Source organism: Echinops telfairi, unplaced genomic scaffold, assembly GCF_000313985.2.
Source record: "Echinops telfairi isolate 266 unplaced genomic scaffold, ASM31398v2 ScPeMD7_5;HRSCAF=22, whole genome shotgun sequence".
In the NCBI taxonomy this organism is placed as follows: Eukaryota; Metazoa; Chordata; class Mammalia; order Afrosoricida; family Tenrecidae; genus Echinops; species Echinops telfairi.
Window position 1 is genome coordinate 12,692,110 of NW_022103901.1, and position 25,635 is coordinate 12,717,744.

Genomic DNA, 25,635 nt, shown 5'->3' on the forward strand with positions numbered 1-25,635 from the left:
TCGCTCCTCGGGAGAAAGAAGAGTCTTTCTATTCCAATGAAGAGCGACAATCTCAGGAACCCAGGGCAGTTCAACTCTGCCCTGTAGGGTCGCCAAGAGTCAGAGTGGACTCAATGGCAGTGAGTGTGTGTGTGTGTGTGTGTGTGTTTATCGAACTGAACCCTGTGTTCCTTTTCAGGAGAGGCGACACTCCCTAGAGTCCCTCTTGCTCTATAGTCGACTTGATCTTTGTCCAGACCTTTTCCTTCCTACCCTGCCCACTACAGACCTCTTCCAGAATAGACCCCCAAGGCCCCCCGCTTGAGCAGCCATGTCACGGAGACACACAAGGGGATCTCCCTGACCCCTTGAAACTGCTGCCATCGCAATCCACCCATCCCGTCTGGCCCCGTGGCTTCGCAGTGCCCTCAAGTCCAGCCACTCTGTGTCCTCCTGTCCCTGTTCAAGTGGAGCTCTGGGCAGCCTTGTCCTCAGGAGACCAAAGCGCGTGGCACTCCACAGCGGCTGCATGTCCATCCACCCGCCCCCCCCCACCCCTTCCAGGCATGGGCATGGGTAGGCTGAGCTTCTGGGGTGCATAGGGAGAAGTTCATCCCAACAATGGACTCTGTGATCTACCAACGGGGACAGCCACCCCAGCCCCGCCCGCCTGCCCTTTGCCAGGAAGCTAATATCTCAAAATTCCTCTTGTGAACCTTGGGCTCGTGACTTTCCAAGGCAAACAAGATGCAGTGAGCAGCAGGCTCCCTTCTCTCCTGCTCTCCCCTATCTGCTAAGAAAGGGGAGACCATTTGCACCGGATGCTGCAGCTGTCGCTTTGTCACCTCTAGGTAAGTGGCTCCCAGGGCTACCCTGTTCCCACGACTCTGGGACTGTGTCTGCGTGTGTGTGTGTGTGTGTGTGTGTGTGTGTGTGTGTGTGTGGTAGCACTTAGGGAGGGATAGTACAGAAAGCACATGGGTAGCAGTGGCACCTCCAGTCTACTCTCTTGAATCCTCCCCTTCCCTTTGCTCCCCACCTCTACTCTCACCCCATCTCCAGCACTCACCTGCTATCTCCTGCTTTGAACCTTGAGACTTCCTGCCTGACAGTCCACCCAGCGTCATCTATCCTTAGTGTCTCAGATGTTAGTTTCTTTATTTAAAGTTCATCATTAAAAAAAAATCATTTTATTGGGGGCCCATACAGCTCTTATCACAATCCATACATACATCAATTGTGTAAAGCACATTTGTACATTCGTTACCCTCATCATTCTCAAAACATTTGCTCTCCACTTAAGCCCCTGGCATCAGCTCCTCATTTTTCCCCTCCCTCTCCCACCCCCTCCCTCATGAACCCTTGATAATTTATAAATTATTATTTTGTCATATCTTACACTGTCCAATGTCTCCTTTCACCCACTTTTCTGTTGTCCATCCTCCAGGGAGGAGGTTATATGTAGATCCTTGTAATCAGTTCCCCCTTTTCACCCCATCTTCCCTCCACCCTCCCGATATCTCCACTCTCACCACTGTTCCTGAAGGGATCATCCATCCTGGATTCCTTGTGTTTCTAGTTCCTATCTGTACCCGTGTACATCCTCTGGTCTAGCCAGATTTGTAAGGTAGAATTGGGATCATGATAGTGGCGGGGGTGAAGGGGAGGAAGCATTTAGGAACTAGAGGAAAGTCGTATGTCTCATCGTTGCTACACTGCACACTGACTGGCTCGACTCCTCCCTGCGACCCTTCCATAAGGGGATGTCCAGTTTCCTACAGATGGGCTTTGGGAGACAGGAACTCCGAAGGGAGCTGATGAGAGACTGAATGAAGGTGGAGGTAGTTTGTGTCCCCAAAGGGAGTTCAGAACCAAAAGGCAAGCACACTCACTGTGGTGGCAATTGGCAGCATGCCACAGAGAACATCCACCTACAGCCTTGGCAGACTAAATGCAGGACCAACCCTTTTGCACCGTGACTTTGGGGTCCTGAACCTCCATCTCCCTGCTGGTGAAATGGAGGTAGGATGAAGATTAAAAAGGGGTTCAGAGGAGCAAGTGGGGCTTCCATGGGATAATCTAAGGGCTGCCAGTCTTGTGGCACTTCATGGAGTGACAGGCTATACCTTGCTTGGGGCCACCACGCAATCAAGGGTAAGACCAGGGTTTGAACCTATGTGGTCTACTTCTAGGGTCATGCCCTTGCCTTGGCATGATGCTGTCAATGTCTGCGGCCTGAGTTGGGTGGGGAATTTGGATGGGGGAGATCTCTGGGTTTCTGGGTCCCACCTTCAACATGTCAGGCTGGGTGGAACTGTTAGATCTCTCTGGAGCTAGATATACCTCTGTCCTTGGCTCCGTACGAGAAAGAATTCACACCGAAGACTGGTTTGTGATACAAGTGAGTTTTATGAGAGTTAGAAGAAGTTTCAGGTTTACAAGGCACCCATTGGACTCCTCCTGAACATGCAGCCTGCCTGGAAGCTTCTCGGTGTCACGTAAAAGTGTTCCGCTCAATTTTGGGCTCCTGCCTTTTCAAGGATTCCACAGGGAGGCGTGGTGGACGACCCCTGATCGTCCCTATTGGCTGAATTGAATTCACCTGGCCTAGGTGGGCCAATCCAGGTTCAGCGCCCACCCATGCCTACCCAGCGGGGAAACCTGAACCTCTGAGTATGTGCAGTGCGCCACTCCTTTATTTCCGTAGCTCGGCCCTCTGGGCATGCGTTAACGGACATCCTCCAGCCCTAGCTAGCCTACCTAACAGAACTTCCTGGAGTTCTTCCTGTTCTGTAATCAATTGGATCTCTGTCCAGCCCTCCCTCTACCTACCAAGCCTACCACATACCTCTAGCAGGACGTACCCCAAGGCTCCCAGACTGTGGGGTTAAGGGGAGAGGGGTTCCCCACAAATCATCACAGGTCCAGTAGGCGCAATTGTACAGTGATAATAAGTAAGGGTTATTGTAAAGTCATAGAGATCATGAGAGTTAAAGGAGAGATTGGAATAAATGGAGTCAGACACAATTCATGGTAGCATCGCTCACCTCCGCCCCGCTTGATGGTCCTCATGTGAGGAACCAGGCCACAAGAGCAGGAGCAGCAGCCTTGGGGACCGAGAGCTGGGGAGCCTCTGACTCCAAGGCTTGGGGAGAGCTCCCTGGGCTCCAGAGAGAGCTCCTTTATTGCTAACCATGCATTATATCACTTTTGGGGGGACATCTTTACAGAATCACACGTCACAGGAAGGGGCAGTACGTTAGGCATACACATCGTAGGAAGGGGATGTATGATAGGCATAAGCGTAACAGGAAGGGGATGAGCGAGGGGTGTGCCCACAGGAATGGGAAGGTCTAGGGGCATACATGTGACAAGATGGGCGGACCCTAGATTCATGATGGCAGCCTAACCTTGGTCATCCTTGGGCAGGTTTGACCTCTCTGGTGTCTCCTACAAGGAAACAGACAACTACTATCCTTATCAGAAGGGAGTGGGCCCTACTTGTTGTGGGATAAAGAGTGGTGTCTGCTTGGTCTAGATGGCTGATAACTCTCAGGGAGAATGACCCCTAATCCACTCCTGATGACCTCCAAGTGTATAGTCATTCTCAAGCAGCTAATCTGGCATATATCTGGGGGAGACAGCTTGAGAGAAATCCTTGTTTCCCACACCAGACTTCTTGCTCCCAGACTTGTCTCCCTCCTGTGGGCTCTTCTTTTCCACAATGGCCCTAAGGCCAAGTTGAAAGCTTGTGAATTATCCTGGACACTTCCATCTCCTTCGGCAACCAACTTGACACTCACTTCTGCCAAATGATTGCTTTAAAACACCACTTCTGACCATGTCACCCCACATGGCATGAGCTCTGCACCTCTGGTCTCCAGGGCCCAGAACACCCTTCTCTACCAAGTATCTATGCCTACCGCACCCTCCCCCTGGCCAGCCTCACTCAGCTCGGGTCATCTCTCCTATAGAGTTTTCTTTGCTCTCTGCTGCTCTTCAGTGTGATCCAGGTATCCCTTCCCTGGCTCCTCTTGCTTTGAAACCTATGCCCTCCTCCGTCTGGGCACTGACTGCACGCTCATAATACTTCTTTCTTTCGCACCTCGGTATGAGGACCCCAGAGACTGCACCTGTGTACAAACCCCTTTAATTTGCCCATGTGTTAGATGAGTAAAATCATGACTGGATCAATAGATACGAACTCGTTCGATGAAGTTTTATTAGTAAGTTTCTCCGGGGGATTTCCCCACCAAGAAACACATTTGCATTTCAGCGTGTGCTTAATGATTAACAGGGAGCTGTAGTGATTCCGTTGCTAAGGGGAGTTGCTAATGATCTACATCAACCATAGGATGAGAAGGAACAAAAATTTCAACTGAAAACCTATCTACTCTATCTGCCCTGGTTAAGATCTTGAAATAGATATTTTCCACGCAATCCCAACCACCCCCCATTCTCCAGGAAAAGGACAATTCTAGAAGCCCCATTATTGTTGGTTCTATCCTTCATTGTCCTTCTTGAAGTCCATCCACGAGCTGGCAGGACCAACCTTAGGCCAGGAAGACTGCCTAGAAGCCCAATATTTGGGACCCAGAAGGCCTCACTGACCACAAATACCCGTGCTTTTGCTGAAACTGCTCCCACCAGGGCCTCATTCCTACAAAGGAAGAGTCTGGTTGTTGTAAGACTTAAACATGGGCTTATATGTGTTCTGTGCTTTGAAATTTACTAAATGCTCTTGCACCTACCATCTTGGATCTTCATGACCACATGAAGCAGTAGCATGCCACTCCAATGTCCCACGGCCATCACCACCATTCCATAGATGAGAACAATGAACCTGGGGAGAAGGTAGAGGCCTTCCCAATGTCCGGCAGCGAGTTTTTAGTGGATCTGGGACAAGAGCATTCTAACTCACTACAGCGACCCCTCTTGTGGACCACACCAATTTAACTTCAAATCTTACGGAGAAGGCGGACTTGATTTTTATTTGCACCTCACATTTTTCCACTCATTCTTACTTCTCTTTTGGTGATGAGCGAGCAATTTGTGGAGTGATCGTTTGAGACTCTAAAAACATCAGCAAACATGCACCCATTACTTTCAGCACACCAGAATGATCTCACTCGATCGTTTCTTTGTGTTTCTTTGTTGGGTATTCTACTTTCCCTTTTCCCTCGCTTACTTATTTCTTCCTAATTATTATATAGACGTGCCAATTCTTATTTTCTTCACTGTATTTCTATCACTACTTTGATAGTGAGTGTGTTAGGGAGGGTTCTTCGGAGAAACAAAACTAAGACAGTTATGGATATGAGATATGACTCTAGGGAAATTGGAAATAGTGAGAAATGAAGTGAAATGCATCCAGATCCTAACTGGAATGCATAACGTGGCCTAGGCATTAGTGAGCTGCTATGGACTGAGATTGGCCATTTCAAACCAGAAAAGCGATGGTTTACTCTGCTGGGCCCGACAAATTCAAGAGGAATGGCATATTTTTTGTCAAAAATAAAATTTCAAGATCTTTCCTGTCGGTGATCAGATAATGCATATGCACGTGCACGTGCCTACAAAGGAAGACCTGGGCCCCAACACAAGAGCAATTGCAAGGATGGTGCAGGACAGGTGCTTCCTTCTGTTGTGCATCGGTCTTAGGAGTCAGAACCAACGTGGAGGCACTTAACAGTCACGACAGAAGGAAGACCAGTTAATATGACTATTTCTCAAACTCACACCCAAGTCAACGAACGCCAAAGATGAAGGACTTGAAATTTTCGTTTACCAACGTCTGCAGTCTAAAACTGATCAGGCATGCAATCATGATGCATTGATAGCAAATGGTGATTGGCACGTGAACGTGAGAAACCCGAAAGGAAGGATTAGGAGTTGGAAATGTGGCCTGGGTGACAGAAACGATGCTAGAGAGCTCATGATAGAATTTTGCAAGACCAGTGACTTATTCATTGCAAATGCAGTGTTTGGGATAAATAAACGGCGACTGTACACATGGACTGAATGGGATGCATAGGAATCAAATCAGGTACGTCAGCTCCTGTGGAAAGAGTTGATGGAGAAGCTTAGCATCATCAGTCAGCACAAGTCAGGGTCCAATTGTGGAACAGACCATCAAACGCTCATTTATAAATTCAAGTTGAAGCTGAAGAAAGTGAAAACAAGTCCGTGAGAGCCAGAGCCTAACTTTGAATACATCCCACCTGAATTTAGAGACCATCTGAAGATGCATTTATTTGATGCGTTGAACACAAATGGCCAACGACCAGACAAATTGCAGGATGGCATCAAGGACATTGCACGTGAGGAAAGCAAAAGGTCATTTGAGTGACAGAAAACATCAAAACTGGCGCCAGAAGGCACACTAAAACTTGCTCTTGAATATAGTGTAGCTAAAGCAAATGGAAGAAATGATGATGCAAAAGAGTTGAATAGAAAATTTCAAAGGGTGCTTTGAGAAGAAAAGATAACAGTATTTCAATAAAACATGCAAAGACCTGAAAGTAGAGAACCAAAAAGGAGAGAGCACTCTGAACATTCTCAAGCGGAAAGAACTGAAGAAAAAATTCACACCTCGAGCAGCAGTGTTGAAGGATTTTGTAGGCCATGCGCTGAACAACGCAGGAAGCGGCAAAAGAAGATGGAAAGAAGAGTCACTGTATCCAAAACAACCAACCAACAAACCTGGTCAATGGTGAGCCATTTCAGGCGATAACATACGATCAAGAACCAAGATCAATTGAGATGTTTCAACAAATGAAGACAACACTGGAATTGATCGTTTTGTCTATGCTAAGAAATTTGGAAGCGGTGACCAACTGATGGGAAGACAACCATATTTGTGCCCACTCCAAAAAAAAGATGACCCAACAGAATGAAGAAATGATCTAATAGTATCCAATTACATGCCAGGACCATTTTGCTGACGATCATTAAAACCCAGTGGCATGGAAATATGCAACAACGATGATCGTTGCCGATGTCAGGGGGAGCTTGCATGAAGGTGGAGATTATCAGAAAGATCTTTGGATAACATGGAGAAGAATGGGAATTTCTGAACAATGGAGTGTGTTGATGCTGAAGGTAAGCGTATTCCAAAAGGCAGTCGTTCACATAGAATAAGGGAAGGAGCCCCGGTGGTGTGATGGTTAAGAGGCTGGCTGTTAACCAGAATGTTCCTTAGAAGCGAGGATGGCTAGACTTCATCTCATGTACTTTGAGCATATACTCAGGAGAGTCCAGGCACTGGACAAGGGCATCGCGCTGGGTCAAATAGAGGGTCAGCAAAGAAGGACAAAGCTCTCCATTAGTGGGATTGACACAGTGGCTGCAAGTATGGGCTCCTATATAAGAGAACTTCAAAAAGTTTGTGGGGGGGGGGGAATGAATGAAAAGATAAGGGAAACCGTCCACGAACTTTTTGAAGCCCTTCATATAGCAACAGCTGTGAAGGCGGCGCAGGTCCGGGGAGGGTTTCACCCTGTCATATGTGCCAAGAGGCTTCCAAACATTCCTGGGAAAATTCCAGGATCTTTTCATTCCATCATCCTGCAAAGTTTACCAGGCAATTTTCCCAATGGGAGATTGTTCCATCCAGTTGACCCTCCCACAGAAGTGTAATCACCTTCTCTGAGACATACAGGTCCCCCACCCCGAGACCCCCGTCTAGACTTGAATTTCCAGTAAGGTTCACCTATCACCCTCGTAGGAGCATCTGTTGATTTAAGGTGACCTTAGCACAATGTTGTATGGCAGTCACAGAATGGTCTTCGCGGCTCGCCCCCACCCACCCCCCTGTCTTGAGAAACTGACCCCAGATGAGGTGAGGTCTCCTCTGTCAAGGTGGTTTTTAAGATGCAAACCTGTGCTAGTCTGTGTGCTTCAGAGAAACAAATCCACAGAAACCCATGTATAAGAGAGAGTTTTATATAAAGGATAAGGGCACATCAAGAAAATATCCCAACCCAGTGCAGCCCAAGCCCACAAGTCCCACATTAACCCATATGTCCAACACCAATCCACAAAGTCCTCCTCCATCTCACAAAACACACACAATGATGCCGATTACAGGAGGAAAGCCGAATCAGTGAATGTGTAAACATCTCAGTGCTGGCAGGGGTCTCCACACGGAGTCTCCAGCACCCATGTGGCTTCTTCTTGGGGATGTCTTGCAGGAAGTGAGCCTTGCCAGCTGAAGCAGGGAACTGGCTAAGGCAGCTGCACCCTGGTCCGACTATCAGAAAACAAGAGACCCGAGAACTAGAAAGTCGAGGCTCACTGAGCCATTTATCCCTCCGCCTTTCAATTAACCCCACATGTGTTTATCAGCCAGGTTGTCATAATCAACTTTAACTGTCTCAACATCTAAGGAGTGAGAGCTGGTCCATGAGCACCAGGCAGGCTCTCTACCTTGTTGCTTGGGGGACTGGACTAGACCTGCCTTCATCTTGGTGTGTATCCATAAGGTAGTGGACTCATGCAATATTTGTCCTTTTGTGATTGACTGACTTCACGCAGCATAATGTTTTCCAGGCCCATCCATGTCATGAGGTGTTGCCTGTTCTCATTGTGGTTCATGTTTTTAAGTGTGTGTGTGTGTGTGTGTGTGTGTGTGTGTTGCATAGAATTCCATTGTGTGTATATCTACATCCTTCTATGATGGGTGTTGGGGCTTTTCCCAGCTTCTTGCTCTTATGAGCTGTGCTGCAGTGAACATGGGAGAACACATGTCTGTTCATGTTCTGACCGTTTCTTTGGGGGATTTGCCCAACAAAGGTATGGCTGGGTCGCATGGTGTTTCTCTTCCCAGTTGGTTAGACCGCACCACGTTACTCTTCACAATGACTGCACGTGTTTACAAGGCCATCCGCAGTGTGTAAGAGTTCCAAACTTTCCACACCCCTCTCTGGCAGTGGTTTTTTTCTGAATTTTTTAAAGATCATCTTTGGGGGGGCTCTTACAGCTCTTATAACAATCCAGACATCACTTGTATCAAGCATATTTGTACATATGTTACCATCATTTTCTAAACATTTACTTTCTATTTGAGCCCTTAGTATCAATTCCTCTTTTTTCCCTCCCTCCACCCCTTCCCCCTCATGACCCCTTGATAAATTATAAATTATCTTTATATCTTACACTGACCACTGTTTCACTTCACCCACATTCAGTTGTTCATCCCTGGTGGTGGTGGTGGTGGTGGTGGTGATGCATTGAGATCGGTTCCTCCTTCCTGCCCTCCTTCCCCCACCTTCCTGATATTCCTAGTTCTATTTCTGTTCCTGAGGGGTTTATCTGACCTGGATTCCTTGTGTCATGAACTCTTATCTGTACCTGTGTACATGCTCTGAGCTAGACAGAACTGAAAGACAGGACTGGGGTCATGATAGTGAGGGGTGAGGAAGCCTCAAAGAACCAGAGGAATATTGTGTTTCATTGGTGCTATATTTCACCCTGGCTGACTCATCCCTTTCTTGTGACCCTTCTATTAGGGGATGTCCTATTATCTACAGATGGGTTTGGGGTCTCTGCTCCGATCCCCCTGTTCTCAACAATATGTTTTTGTTTTGTTTTGCTTGGGGTCTTCTGGTGCCTGATACCTGATTCCGTCAACACCTCATGATCCCACAGGCTGGTGTGCTTCTTCCATGTGGGCTTGTTGCTTCTCTCCTAGATGTCTGCTTGTTTACCTTCAAGCCTTTAAGACCCCCAGATGCTTTATCTTTTGATAGCCGGGCACCATCAGCTTTCTTCACTACATTTGCTTCTGCACCCGTTTTGTCTCCAGCGATCGTGCCAGGAGGGTGAGCATCACAGAATGCCATATTGTTAGAACAAAGTGTTCTTGTGTTGAGGAAGGGCTTGAACAGAGGCCCAAAGCCCGTGCACTCCCACAATGTATTGTCATATAAATATATGTACATAGGCCAATACTTCTATTTTTATGAATTCATGTATTTACATGTGTACACACCTAAGTTTATACCTCTATCCATAGCTTTGCTTCCTAGATCTGTCCTCTGTTTCCTTTTCCCTTCCTCCTGCCCCACTATCATGCTCGCCCTTCTTCTGCCTCTTAGTAATTCCTCTCAGCTAGATTGCTGTTGCTCTGACAGCCCCAGCATCTCTACGTCCTCCTTGTCGTTGCTTTTAATTCCCTAGTTGTTCCCCTGTCTGTGGCATTGTTTGCTCATCACTCCCTTCCACTGCCTCCTCTTCCCCCCAAATCCCTCCAGAACCATTGGTCCCATTGTTTTATCCTTGCCTATCTTATATAGGTGGGCAAACCAACAATAATGGAGACAAAACAAAAGATTGAATAAAAAGTGGGGGGGAAACTAGCAAAAATGGATTTAAAAAAAATGGGACTATCATTGTGGGTTCCCACAAACTTTTAAAAATGCACACTCCACACCCCCGGCACTATGAATGGGAACTCAACAACACGTAATGCCTGCACAATACAGAAAAGGGCCCGAGTGAGGCCAGCTGGCCCTTTGCTCTTTGTGGGAAGGGTGACAACTGGAGCCCATCTAGTGGAAAAGGAAAACCTGGTCACCCACTTTCATCACGACAGCCAGGAAACCCCAGGTGTGTCAGCGCTCCTCAGGCACACCTGTGGTCACCGTGGATCGGACTTGGCTTGACAGCAATGGCTTTGGGTAAATCACAGGGAGCCTCTTGTCTGAAGCTGTTCTCGATCGTTTGTGTGTGGAGTGAATGCCTTTTGTTGACCATCGAGGAGAAGGGACAGAGAACATCAGAGAGCTTGGGTGGGTCTGAGAGGGTTTCCCGACAGGGCATGAGAGAGAGGTTGGAGCCCTGAACTTCAGCTCCTACTGTTCCACGAGATTCCTGAAACAAGACGCCTTGACCACCGAGTTGCCGGAAGTTGTACTCAGGGCAGGGAAAGACTTGGGGGAAACCCAGTGCTTATTACCAGCCTGTGCTTGCCCAGTCCCAGTCTGATAGATAAGGCACCCCATGGGGTGAGAGTCAGGTCACGTGGAGGAGGCAGGTGAGACCTTTGAGACGGGGCTGAGCCATCACAAAGCCATTAAAACCCAACATTTGGACGACATTTGGGTAACTCTCCTGGAGCGCTTCCATCCTCTTAGGTCCTTGTTTTCTTCCTTCTTCCCTCCACCACCTACCCCCACCCACCTTTTTTTTTTTTCCAATCTCATTTCAAGTGGAGATGCAATTCACATACGATAAAATCCTCCACTTTGATCTTGGGAAGTGTCCAACGGAGTGTTTTCATTAGATTGACAATGTTGTACAACCACCACCAAGATCTGATTCCAGGAGGTGTTCAACAGGCCCCCCCCCGAAGAAATCTCATCCCCCCTCCCTTGCCCTTGAACCCTTGGCATTGGGATGCACACCCTGTGTGTTGCATGGTGCCCCGGTGGTGCAGTGGGTATGAGGGGGGCTGTGATCCTTGTGGTCGGCAGTTGGAAACCACTGGCAGCTCCCTGGGAGAAAGACTGGGCCTTCGACTCCCATCAACAGTGACGGTCTCGCAAACCCACAGGGGGTCACCGTGAGTGAGCCGTGAGTAGATGGCAGGGAGCTTGGTTTGGTGTTTTTTTAGGTAGATAGTGTACATGTGTTTCCCTCTCTCTTGCATTGCAGGGTCACATGGTAACGTCACACTTAGCTTTTTGAAGAGCCGATCGATGTTCCCACCAGTGACGTACGAGGGTTCTGAGTTTTCCACATCCCTCACTAGCACTTGTTGATTTCCTCTTTCTTCGTTTGAGTCATCCTGGACAGAAGTGGTGTCTTATTGTGGTTTTGATTTGCTTTGTCCTGATGACTAATACGAGTAAGCATCTTTCCATGCACTCGTTAGCCTCGTGGACAGCTACCGAAATGCTTTGTCCAGTTTTGAAATGGGCGATTTGTCTGTTTGTGTGGTTGACTTGTAAGAGCTCTATGTATTCTGGACTCGAAACCTGGATCAGAGATGTGATTTGCAAATATTTTCTCCCGTTATGTGGGTTCTCTTCTCCCATCCTTGGGCATGTTTTTGGGGGCAACAAAGTTTTGCACGCTGGTGAGATCCTGCTTATCTGTCTTGTATCTTTTGGCTGCTTGTGCTTTTGGTATCAAAAATAAGAAACTGTTAGCTAATCCAAGGAATGCTTGTGCCTCCTTTAGGAGTTTTACAGTTTGGGCTCTCATTTTTAGGTCTTTGACCCGTTTAGAGTTAATATTTGCATATAGTGTGAGGTAGGGACCCAATTTCATTCTTTTACACGATGGACATCTGGTTGTCCCAGAATCATTTGTTGCATAGTCAATTCTTTCCCCAAGAAGTGGTCTTGGCACCTTGTCAAACATCAGATCGCCAGAGATGCGTGGGTTTAACTTCTGGACTCTCAATTCCACTGAGCTATACATCCACCTTTCTGCCCAAACAAACCTTGTTTTGTTTTTGTACTGATTGCAGCATTATAGGAAGCTTTGAAACCAGGCAATGTGAGTCTTTGTTCTTTTCCTAGACTGTTGTGGCGATCTGAGACCTCTCACACATGAGCTTTAGGCTCAGCTTGTCCATTTTCCTTTGCCTCTGTGGTCTTTCCCTTCCTCCCCACGGCTCTCTAAGACCCCCCACCGTTCTGGCACATGACAGGGGCTCAGACTGGTGCCATCAACTACCGGTGGGGCCACCAACGGGTCCACCTTGAACACGTCATTTCAGGACTCTACTGCAAGGACGCGGCTATCTACTTCTCAGGGTCGTTTGCTGTCAAGACGAACGGTGCTCACATAGTAAAGTTCACTGAAGCTCCTGTCTGTGGACTGTCTAGTCAGTGCATCAGTTTTGACCACAAGTTTCTGTCACAGTCTTAAGAATGGTCACCATGTGGGGCGGACATGGCTGGCCAGTCAACGAGAATCATGGCATTCAGCCCTCCCCAGAGCCCACCAGGTGTTGTCAGGTGCTGTCGAGTCTGGCCCAACTCACAACAACTCTGTGCTTGACAGCGAAACCCTGCCCGTTCCTGAACCCTCCACGCAGCTGTTAGGTTTGAGCCACTGTGGCAGCCGCAATGCCACTCCAGCTCATTGAAAATCGTCCTCCTGTTCACCATCCTTCTACTTCAAGGACAGTGTTCTTTGCCCAGGCTGGTCCCTCCTGATCACTTATCCAAAATATGTGAGGTGACACCTTTCCCTCCTGGCTTCTAAGGCTCGTGAACTATATATGATCATTTCCCATCTTACAGAGGAGGATGCTAAGGCAGGGAAGAGTGAAGCGATGTTGGTCCCACTGTTCCCCCAAAGCTGAGCTCAAACCAGAACCCTAGCTGTTGTTTTAGGAGCCCTGGTGGTGCGGTGGTTGAAGCCCTCCACGGCTAATGGAAAGGTGGAGGGTTCAAATTCACTAGCTACTCCACAGGAGAAAGATGTGGCAATCCGCTTCCAGAAAGATGGACAGCTTGGGCAATCCCAGAGAGCCATGCCACTCTGTCCTATGAGATTGCTATGAGTCACAGCTGAGTCAACAACAGTGGGCTTGGGGTTCTGATGTCATGAGTTTCCATTAAGTTGACTCCGGCTCGTGGACAGTGCCATGGAAGTGGAGAACTGCTTCCTAGGCTCCAAAGGCTGTGGCCTGTCGGAAACATCACCAGGACTATGTCCCCAGGTGCCTTTGGGCGCCGTGGAACTCCCAGCTGTTTAGTAGTTGAGCACTTAGCCATTGGTGCCGCTGATCTGCAGACGGCTACGGGCCCATCCTTTCAGGTGTTAGGCAGGGGAGTTTGGGGAAGAATGCCAATCACTGGGAGTTAAGAAACCTATAGTTTTCTTCTCCAGAGCCTGGCATTCAGGGCTGGCTAGGGGTTGGCTCTCCAAGAAGATCCAAACAGGGAGCAAAGCCAGCTGGGATCCTCCCTTCCCAACCAGCTTTCCTGCCCCTTAACCCCCTTCCCATCTTATTTACTCTGGATCCAAATCATGCCATGAATCTTCAGATGAGACTTCACAGCACAGGACCTCCCTCCTCACACAATCAAAACTGCCCTCCAGTGGGTGGGGAGGCAGCCCATGAACCTCAAATTCAGACAGTATACCCCTCAAATGTCAGCACTTTCCCCTCCTAACCTCCCTAAGCCTGATTCTTTGTGTATGAAATGGCAGTGGTTGGGGGAGAGAGGGAGCTAAGTGCTTAACAATTGCATCACTATGGTTACTGTTAGGGTGGGACAAGGATCCCTGGTGGCATAGTGCAGTGAGTTATGTGTTGGTCTCCTAACCACAAGGTCTGCAGTTCAAACCCACCAACCATTCCATGTGAGAACAATGAAGCTGTCTGCTCCCATAAAGATGTACAGCCACCCCGGAAACCCACGGGGACAGTGCTAGCCTGTCCTGTAGGGTCACTATGCATCGGAATTGACTCAATGACAGTGAGTTGAGAACAAGACATGTTGAGGTCATAAGCCCTGTGTCAGTAACAGTGACCTTGCTTAGATAGAGGGCTTTCTTTGTTGAAGATGTGGAAGCCCTGGTGGCCTGGTGAACTAAGAGCAGGGCTGCTAACTCCAAGGTCAGCAGTTCAAAACCAGCAACCTCTCCAGGTAGAAAGAGAAGACTTTCTACACCTGTAAAGATGCTACGCCTTAGAAACCCACAGGGGCGTTCTATCCTGCCCTCTAGGGTCTCCAGCGGGTCTCTGTGAGTCAGAATCAAGTTTGGGGGACTCTTTATAAAGATGTGGTCAGTTAAGTTTGGGAGGCCATCCCTGGGTGAGTGGTGTCACGAAGCCACTTGAAGATATTTGAAGTAATTTCTTGTCCAAACAAACAGCTCATCTCTTCCAATCATTTCTCATCAAGCTGTGTCCGAGTCCCCTCACTGATGTGGCCACCCTGGAGCTGCTTCATGGCGCTTGTAGGACTCTGTGCCACCTCACAGCTCACAGTGTGGCTCACCCAGGTGGCTATCCCCTCCCCCGCCCTTTGAGGGGCACCACCTCTGCTGCTTGCTCCCTGCTTCCCTCATCATCGGTTCTTTTCCCAGATGCATACTGGGGCTTTCAATTCCCATAAAGAGTTGTCCGATCTCTCGGAGGAGAGATATACCTCGGTCCTTGGCTCCGCGTAAGAAAGAATTCACCCTGAAACCTGGTTTGTGATCCAAGTGGGTTTATAGAGAATAGAAGGAGTGTCAGGTTCTACAGTGAATGGAACACGAGCCAGCCAGAGTCCACGGCACAGTGCGGGACTGCAGCCTGGCTGTGCTGCATTGTGTAGCAGCCATTGGGAAAGAGAGAGTGCACCAGAGCAATACCTCTGGCCTTTTCAGGGGACCCGTTGGGAGGCGTGGTCGACAATACTCGTCAACCCCTTTGGCTGAATCAAATTCACCTGGCTTAGATGGGCCAATCCAGGCCCTTCCTGGCCAGAAGCTTGAACCTCTGAGCATGCGTAATGGATGCCCTAAGCTAAACTGCCTAACTGAGTCACAGTCTCAGAAACCCACAGGGGCAGTTCTCTGTCCTACAGGGTCACTATGAGTCGGCATTGACTCAAAGGCAGTGAGTTTGGTTCGGTTCGGTTGCTATGCCCCAGCCCTCTCCTCCCTCCTCCCTCCTTCCTCCTCCCCGGTGATGACATAAGAAGGGAAAGTCTCCCAGAGCCCCAGGACTTCAGAGACTCTTGGACCATTGTCACAATTTTGATCCTCTTTGCATTCCATCTGTTATATGGCAATGTGTGTGTGTGTGTGTATATATATATATATACACAAGGGGGGATTCCCCCCAAACGGAATTTTTTTCAAAGCGATCTATTAAATTTTTTTTTTACAAAACAACCTTATCACCTTCAAAGTACTCTCCATTACACTTAATACATTTGTCAAATCTGCGACTCCATTCTCGGGAACGTTGTTCAAACTCATCTGTTTGGATGGCTGACAGCACCTCCCTCGTTTTTTTATTCACCTCTTCTCCGTCATGAAATCGCTGTCCTTTCGTGTTCCTCTTCGTTAGAGAAAACAAAAAGCAGTTGCACAGAGCCAGGTCAGGTGAGTAAGGTGCATGGGGCAAGAGAGGCATGCTGTTTTTTTTGCCCAAAACTGTTGCACTGAGATGGCTGCGTGAGCAGGTGCATTGTTGTGGCAAAACCAGTCCCTCATCTGCCACAAATCAGGCCTTTTTCGTCTCACATTGTTATACAATCTTTTCAGAACCCCTAAATATAAAGTTTGATTAACAGTCTGACCTGGTGGAACAAATGCCAAATACACTATCCCCTTCACATAAAAAAAACCCACAAAGGAGCATCATTTTGGGGAGAGTACGCCCTTGTGTATGTGTGTGTTTGTGTGTGTATATATATATAATAATAGTATATATTATATATAATATATAATAAGTACTTGAGGAAAACTTGATATTACTACCCAAAAGATAAGAAACTCCCTTATCATAGAAGGGGCACATGGCACACAGCCCTGGGGATGTTGGATATAAAAGTATTGGGCTTGCTAACTACAAGGTGGGCCGTTCAAATCCACCAGGTACTCCTCGGGAGAAAGACGAGGCTGTCTGTTCCTGTACAGATTTACAGCCTAAGGAGCAGTTCAACTCCATCTACAGGGTCCCTGTGAGTTGGCCTTGGAGACAGGTGGGCTCTTTGTCTCTTTCTTCCCCTCTGGCCTGTCTCCTGCTGTCCTCCCTTCCCCAAGTGTGCTCTGTCACTTCTGCCTCTGTCTCTCCTTTCCCTCCTCCACCACACCGCCCTCCTCCCTGCTTCTCCTTCTCTGTGTCTCGCCTCCCTTTTCTCTGTAAGTTCCAACCAAGTGCATCGCCAGCGTGTAAGTTCCAACCAAGTGCATCGCCAGCGTGTCCCAGTCACCTCTGTTTTCCCAGAAAGTCTCCATCTGGCTCTTTACCTAATCCCCCTGGTGGTGGGAGTCCACCCATCCTTTCTGGAAGGATGGGGCACCCAGGCCCATCTAGGGTTCCAACTAGCTCGGTGCTACTTAGATTCGGTAGAATTCAATCTGCTCTTTGTCAAATAGGGCTTAAGGACACCTGCCTCTTCTACTTCTCTGGAAACAAGCAAAACAAACCCAAAAAAAGCTTGGGGAATCCCATAAAGGGTGAAACTAATCTGAGTGACACCGCTCAGCCCACATCCTCCCACCCAATGACCTCCGGCCACCCACCTCGTGTTGCAACAGGCTCACAGCCAGCGTTTTGCCAACACCCCCCCCCCCCCCCCCCCCACTCCCGTCTCCACTCTGTGCCTGCATGCTGCCTCTTCACTTCTCCATCAACATCTGTCACACCCGCCCGGCTCCCAGACAGACAACAGGCCACCGGCTCTGGGTGGAAGGCAAAGCACAGGCCGAAATGCAAACAGGAGAACTCTCTGTTTGTGTTACCAGCTTTCACACAAAGGTGCTCATCTCACCCTCCTCAACAACAACAACCATGCCAGGGGAGGGTTGCTGCTGCTGGGTGGGGCAGAGGGACTGGAACCAATTCTTTGAAGGCAGTGTGTTAGACCGGGTTGGCTTAGAGAAACAAATTCATTGGCACTCAGATACATATCAGAAACAGCTTTGCATCAAAGAGTAATTGTATATTAAGAAAACATCCCGGCCCAGTCCAGATTGAGTCCATAAGGCCTATACTAGTCCATAAATCCCTCTTCAGACTCATGAAGTAGAAGCAATGATGCAGAATGCAGGGCGATCACAGGCCAGTGAGTGCAAGATCTTGTGGATCCAGTGGCGATGGAAGCATCTCCAGGCCTCTTACGGGTCTCAGCATGGCTCTACGTGGCTTGTCCACAGGAAGGTGAAAGCAGAGATTGAGTGTGTGGCCTGCGTCCAGAGAGCCATTTATCTCGGTCGACCTCCAGTCAAGCTGTGACCTGATTGACAGGCTAAACTCCACCCCTTTGATCTTAATACCTTCAAGTTGACATGGTATTAGGTAACTACCACAGGTAGAAAGCTAGGCAAGAGCTGGGCGGGGCTTTCAGCATTTGTCACGTGGTCAGAAGGGACTCTCTGGGTGGTGCAAACCATTAAGGGCTCAACCACTAGCCAAAAGGTGGTCAATTAGAACCCACGTCAGAAGACACGGCTGGTGATCTGCCCCTGCAAGGAAGTCTTCATGGGGGTCTGGGGGCTCAGGACACTTAGGCCAATTTCCATAACCTCATCCACAAAGAAAATGTTCTGCATCTGACTTTGGTGACTGGTGGCTGAGTTCTTAAAAGCTCACGGTCGTGGCCAGCTACGGTGCAGCCACGGGTCTCTCTGTGGCCAGCCACAGTGCAGCTATGGGTCTCTCTGTGGCCAGCTACGGTGCAGCTACGGGCCTCTCTCTGGCCAGCTATGGTGCAGCTACAGGTCTCTCTGTGGCCAGCTACGGTGCAGCTACGGGTCTCTCTGCATCCGGAGGAAAGAAGCGTGGAGAAAATGGAAGACTCGTGGGAACAAGTGGTCCAACGGACCACACAAATATGAGCTTCCATGATCCAGAGACCAGAAGAGCTAGATGGTGCCTGGCTACCACGGCCAACTGTTGTGAAAGGAATCACATTCGAAAGCCTTGGCTCGAGTGTGAGAAAACTCAAAGCCATCAAAACAGAAAGACTAGGCTTTCTGGTTGGACAGAGACTGGTGGAAGTCCAAGACCTTCATCCCCATTTAGGCCTCAAAATGCAGCCACTCCGCCGACGACGGCTCCGTTGTTAGCCAAACAACAGACAACTCTATACAGGGACCAATAAACCCTACTCACCGCCCTCCAGCCAATGCTGGCTCACGGTGACCCTCTGTGGGTTTCGGAGACTGTAACTCTACACCCGACCCATAACCACGCCATCACCAGGGCTCCTGGAGGAGAACAAGAAGAACACTATGGAATTGGGCCCTTCGATAGTCAACCATTGAGATCAGTGGGGCAGCAATTAGCCAAAGAGAGAGTGCAAAGGGGTTAGAAAAGGAGGTGTGGAAATGGGAACCCCTGGGAGGAAGTGGGATCCACTCTGCTGCCTTGTAGGGATTGCAACCCAAGCTGTGGAACACACTGTGTATGATTTGTTGGATGGAAAATGGATTTGCTCAGTCAACCTTCAGCCAATGTACAATAAAAAAATTTCTTTTCTTTTTTTTTTTTTAAACTGGAGTCGGGATGGACTGAGGAGGGTTCGACCAGGTCTCATGGTGTCTGACAAAGTCACTCCCACTTCTTACAACTGAGCTTGACCTTGAGGACCCAGCTTCACAGTCACCACTGTTCTTGACCTTCAGAGTCCTCTGGGCTCTCCTCCCACCAGCAGAAGCGACCAGTCCTTCCTGTGTTCCCCAACCCACCCACGTACACAGCCCCCCTCCCTTTGTCTCAGGCAGGGGTTTCCCAAACAGATGCTGAGTGGAGACTCTGTGGGTGACCAGTGGGGGAGGAGAAAACAAATCAGGAAGGGAGAGGTGGGGCGGGGTGCTAAGCAAAGTCCCCCATCCTATGACAAGGCAGGAAACTGCCTTGACCACCTCCTCAGGGACCTCAGCAAGGTGTATACGTCCCACTGGACCTGGAGTCTGGGGTTTGCTGGCAGACATTGCCCTAGAGCTGCGCGGAGAGGAGGTAAATTTCCAGACACTCCAATTTCCTAGAGGCCGAAGTCCACACTCCCCACAGCCCCCATAGACTCTGGGAAATGTCAGGAGAGGCCAGTCCCTGGAGAAGGATGTCATGTTTGGTGCAATAGAGGGGCAGCGAAAGAGGAAGGCCCTCAACGAGGTGGATGGACACAGTGGCTGCATCAAGGGACGCAAGCACAGGAAGATGCAGCAGTTACATAATCTCGTGTCCACTTGAAGGTGTGAGGGAAGGGGTGGAGTTTAGCCTGTCAATCAGGTCACAGCTTGATGATGCCTCCTTGTGGGAGTGGCCTTCTCCTAAGGAGGGTTCTGGGAACCTTCCCCCTCTCTCTCTGCCTTCACGTTCCTGTTGAGCAGCCAGGCTAAGATCTGTGCGAGCCCTGGAGAAGGCATCTACTGCCATTGGATCCACAAGACTTTGCACCCACCGGCCGGTGATGTTCCTGCCTCCTGCATCATGGCTTGTGGCTTCATGAGTCTGAAGAGGGACTTGTGGACTAGTGTCAGACTTGTGGACTTGATCTGGACGGGGCTGGCATGTTCGCTTGATGTATCATTGCTTCTTGTTATAAAGCTCTCTCTTACACATATGTGTGTGCGTGTGTGTGTGTGCCACTGGATTTGTTGCTCTAGTCTACCCAGCCTATCACACATAGGAACTGTTGTGAAGATGGCTCAGGACCAGAGAGTTTCATTCTGTTGAGCCTACGGTTGCGATGGATCAGAACTGACTCTGCGGCACGTAACTGCCACAACAACCTGGGCTAAGTCATGTAGAACCTGCGGGCACAGGCCCCACTGTTGGGTCCAGGAGAGCCGGTGGAATCAGAGGGGATCCAGGGTCACTCTGCCAGTACCTGGAATCATCGATATGCACACTTGATCATTCATCAGTCTCCCCTCTCAAAGTTCGCCGGAGCCTGGTACATGCGCACATCTTATTAGAGTTTGAGGGACATCAGTTGCTCTGTGGTACAATCGCCACCTTCCATGTAGGACACACCCATGTTCGATTCTCACCAATGTACCTTGTATGCAGCTGCCACCTGCCTGTCCGTAGAGGCTTGGGTATTGCTGTGCAGCTGACCAAGTGTCAGCCGAGGTCCTCGACTAAGACAGACCAGGACAGAGGTCTAGCCATCTACTTCCAGATAAACCAGACAATGAGAACCATCAGGAACTCAATGGCTGTTGTTCTGTTGTGCGTGGGATCTTCAGGAGATGGGGGCCAACCACAAATACAAGTGGGGTGCACAGATGAATGGAAGGAAGAGAGAAAATGGGGCTGACTTTATACCTGCTTCCTGCTGAAGAAGCAGAGGTGAGGTAGTTAGCTTATTGTGCCAACCTGGCTGATAAACACATATGGGGTTAATTGAAGGGCAGAATGCTAAATGGCTGGGTGAGCCTTGCCGTTTGAGTTCTCAGGTCTCTTGCTTTCCGATGGTTGGACCAGGGTGCAGCTGCCTTAGCCAGTTCCCTGCTTCAACTGGCAAGGCTCACTTCCTGCAAGACATCTCCAAGGAGAAGCCGCATGGACCTATCCCGATGCAGCCCTGGGTGCTGGAGCAGCCGTGTGGAGACCCCTGCTAGCGCTGAGATGCTTACACGTTCACGGATTCGGCTTTCCTCCTGCAGTCGGCATCACTGCGTGTGTTTTGTTAGATGGAGGAGGACTTGTGGATTGGTGCCGGACATATGGGTTAATGTTGGACTTGTGGGCTTGGCCAGCACTGGATTGGGATGTTTTCTTGATGTGCACTTAACCTTTATATAAAACTCTCTAATGGACCCAGACTAACCCAGGAGGTGTGGAACAGTCAGTGACTTCCTCACGACCTTACAGAGAATGAGCAGCACGTCGAGGACCTTCATCCGCCTTCTAACTGTGCCTCCAAAGCTTGTTGCAGTCACCCAGGCAGGGCACTGCCCCTACCACCCCACCCCCCAGACCTTCCTTCTTGTGTCCCCTCACAGGGACCCTATAGGGCAGGGGAGAACTGCTCCTGTGAGTCTCTGAGCCTGTCACTCTTTGTGTGAAGTAGGAAGCCCTGTCTTTCTCCCCAGGAGCAGCTGGTGGTTTCAAACAGCCGACCATGTGGATAGCAGCTCAACGCATCACCGCTATGCCACCAGGGCTCTGTGGCAGTGCCATCATCTCCTGTCAGCTGGAGGAAGGGGTAGAATCTAGCCTGTCAATCAGGTTGCAGCTTGATGACCTCATTTGGAGGTGCGATGGAGATAAATAGGTCACTGGTGGCTAGCCACACCGTCTCTGCTACACATTCCTGTGGACAAGCCACATGGAGCTATGCTGACAGAGCCAGGGCCCTGGAGCTGGAGGAGCCACGTGGAGACCCATGCCAGCACTGAGATGCTTCCACCGCCACTGGATCCATAAGACTTTCCACCCACTGGCCCGTAATCCTCCTGCATTCGGCGGCGCCATAGCATGTGTTGCGTGAGTCTGAAGAGGAATGTATAGATTGGTATCGGACCTATGGGCTACTATCAGACTGATGGACTTGATCTGGGGTGGGCTGCGATGTTGTCTTCATACACAATTGTTCTTTGATTGAAAGCTCTCTCTTGTACACATGTGAGTGTCTCTGGATTTGTTTCTCTAGACAATGATCACAGGCCCCTTGCCAGGTCCTTGCTCCTCGGGGGCTGCTGGAGGGTTCAACCCACCGCCAAGCTTTGTGGCTGGTAGTAGCATGCTTCACCCTGGTGCCACCGGGGCTTCTTAGAGCATCCAGAATAACCCCTGAATCATCTGTAACAACTTCCCCTTTTCAGACCTCAGGGGCCACCAGGATTTGCGAGGAAGCCCGAGAGGGGAAGGAGGTAGGGCCTTGGTCAGCAAACTTCCTCCCAGCCACCCCTATAAAAAGGGCAGTGGCTTCGCAAGGAACTAGTGCCCGACAGTCTCCTGCATGCCCTGCTCTGCCTCCTCTGCTCCCCAGGACATGGCAGGCCCTGTGACCCTCCTCGTCAGCCTGATGCTCCTGGCCCTCTGCACTGGCCACATCACCCTCTCCGGTAAGGCCGGGCCGCGTCCCAGTGGGGATGGTGCCGGGAGGACAGAACAGTGACAGAGGGACCGAGTCAGGCAGGAGGTGTTGCGTGCACAGGGTGGGCTTGGTTTCTGGTGACCTGGAACCTGGGGCAGTCTGGGAAAGAACTCTCTGTCCTTTAGGCCCTGTGGTCATTCCTCCCACCTGCTGCATGAAATTTGCTTCCAAGGAAATTCCCATGAGCCGCGTGGTGAGCTACCAACTGTCCAGTGGGAGCGTCTGCCCCAAGGCAGGGGTGATGTAAGTATTGCTTCTTCCAGGGAACGGCCAGGAGGGGGGCAGCGGGGAAACTTCTAGACCCCCGAGGAACAGTCAGGAGGACTCTGCTCTGTGCACGACAGGGGATGCCCCTTTCTCCCATCTGTGCCTCAGCTTCCTCCCCCATAAAACTGGGAAGAGGAGTCAGATTCGATCCCTGTTGACTGAGCACGGGAGACAGCGGTTAGGCCCTTGTTGTCGTCATTGTTAGGTGCCAGTTCCAACCCATAGCGACCCTACACACAACAGCATGAAACCCTGCCCAGTCCTGTGCCAGCCTCACCATGGCTCCTCTGCTTGGGTCTATCCCTGCTGCCACGGTGCCCACCTCACTGAGGGCCCTTCGCCCTTTCGCTGCCCCTCCACGTCACCAAACATGATGTCCTTCTCCAGGGACTGGTCTCTCCCCACAACCTGCCCAAAGCCTGTGAGATGGAGTCTTGCCGTCCTTGCCTTGACTGAGCCAAGTAACTCTGGGGCGTGTGACACGATCTTAACAAACCCTCTCAGCAAGTGTACGATGCAGACGCCCCGTGGCTGAGGCTCAGAAAAGGGGCTTGTTCAAGGTCACCAAGGTAGCTAGGTCTCCGGATCCCAAATAACCCTACGGTGAACCCACTTGGTAACAGGGACGGGCAGGAGGCAGGTGCGATTAGTATGCTAAACTCTCCCTGATGACCACCAGACTCAGGATCATAGCCTGGGTCCTCCCCTCTATGAGCGGCTCTCTCATGGAGGCCAGCCCAGCCCACTCCCATCCCTGGCATCCTTCCAGGCTCATGTCCTGGCAGAAGAGGGGGTACCCATGGCCCACGGCTTGTTCTGTTCACCCCTCCTCCCCCACCATGGGTAGAGCTTGTATCTCTGCCGTCAGACTCAGCATTTTCTAAGGCCAAGTGGAGCCTCCCTGCCCTCCCCAGCTTTACAGGGAATTTGCTGACCACAAACTCCTCATCTCCCCCCCACCCCATTTTCCTTCCCAACGCTGACGCTAGGAGCCAGAGTCACCCAGAGAGAAGACACTATGTCCTTCCTTGCTGGGAGACCTGGGCATGGGGCTGGCCCCACAGCTCTCACACCTCCCTGTAAGATGAAGAGGGGGGTCCTTGCTGAGTCTCAGGCATGCCTGATCATTCCTTCTCCCCACAGCTTCACCACCAAAATAGGTCGTAAGGTCTGTGCGGACCCCAAGCAGTCCTGGGTCCAGAGTTACGTGAAGCACTTGGAGGCCAAGCAAAAGACCTCCCTGAGCACCAAGGCAACGGGCAGAAGATCCCAGACCCGAAGACACCCTGCCAACGGCACCACCATCTAACCCTGCTGGCCTCCAGCCCCGGACCCGGGCCTCTCCCCCAGCATGGGCTGCCTGAGGCCTGGGGAGCCTGCACGGACAGGTGAAGGGCTGATTTTCCTGCTTCTCTGCACCATTCTCAGAGCAGGTGTTGACTCCATGAAAAGCCAAGGCAGGCAAGGCCTGCTCCCGGAGCACCCAAGGCCCCTTGTCTGCCCTGGACGGAGACTGGGCTTGCCTTCCCCTGAGAAGAGGTGGGGCTACTTCTCCTCTGGCTCCCCCGGGGGGGGCGGGGGGGCAGCTCAGCCCAGGCTCCTGAGGCCTGGACCCTGCAGACACCAGCCTGCCTATGCCATGGCCTCTGATGGCTTTCATCAGCCATTGGGCGGGCAGTGGGGCCTCAGGGCTGCCTGTCTGTCTGGGGACGGGTGACCTATTGAGGGCTGCACCTCCCTGGCATGTTGGGGACATCCCAGCCTGGTCCCACTTCCAACTCTCCCAGGTTGCCAATGGCAACAGCGGGCCCTCCCTGGCCACTTCTCATGGGGCGCGCAGGCTTTGGTAAAGCCCTGGACACGGACCGTGTGGGTGAGGGCCAGCCTGGGGAATTTGAGTCCTTTGTGAAGATATGACCTGGAGATGCCTGTCTGGTGACGCGCTTGCTCCGTGATGCTTCGTTGGTGTGGAGGGTGGGGCTTTCCTGCGTGTTTGGGCGAGAGGAAGGGTGGGGGGTCGCGATGGAGGGGGGAGAGGAAGCCTGCCTTCTGGCCCCAGGCATGGGAGAGCGTGAGCTTCGTGTGGCAAGAGCGGGAACGCCTTGCTGCTCTCCTCACAACCTAGTAAAGACGATTTCTCCTCTGACCGGCCGTTTCTCTCCTGTTCTCATCTCCAGCGGGGGAAACGGAGGAGGGTTGGGTGGGAACCATGGAGCACGTATCCTAAACCAGGGTCCTGGGGGCACGTGGCCACTGGAAGCTGGGAGGGGTGAAGGCAACATGAGCCCAGAACATCCTCAGAGTGCCCTCGATCTGTCGACTAACTTTGAGACTCACCCACGCACAGACCGGTCCCATTCAAGTGTTTTGACCACTCCACCAGGAAGTGTTTTCTCTACACAAGAGATGCATGAACTAGTAATGCAAGAAATAGACGAAACTCATCGTTGACAAGTGTATTCCAAGGGATGGCGACCTAGGGCCTTCTTCACTGTAATCTTGGCAGAAATAGAGAGCCAAGTCTGTCATCATGACACCACTGAGTGGGTTTGAATCACTCACCTTTAGTTGGTAATCAAGGGCAAGTCATTGTGCCCAACCTAATCATAGACCTAGACCTAGCCAGAACCCTAATCCAACCCTAGCCCTAGCC

The 25,635-nt window shown here is 50.5% G+C and overlaps 1 protein-coding gene across 2 annotated transcripts; it reads left to right on the forward strand.

Annotated features, from left to right (window-relative positions):
- Positions 1-747: 747 nt before the first annotated feature.
- On the forward strand, positions 748-24,947 carry CCL24 (C-C motif chemokine ligand 24). Of its 2 annotated transcripts, XM_045285960.1 has the most exons (4): positions 748-830; positions 22,608-22,683; positions 22,841-22,958; positions 24,126-24,947. In XM_045285960.1, exons 2-4 carry the CDS (start codon positions 22,611-22,613, stop codon positions 24,289-24,291), a joined length of 357 nt encoding a protein of 118 aa, XP_045141895.1. In that variant the 5' UTR covers positions 748-830; positions 22,608-22,610; the 3' UTR covers positions 24,292-24,947. The 2 variants fall into 2 exon arrangements, with proteins under 2 accessions (XP_045141895.1, XP_004706041.2); XM_004705984.2 differs by lacking the exon at positions 748-830 and having other exon boundaries at positions 22,556-22,683.
- Positions 24,948-25,635: the final 688 nt, after the last annotated feature.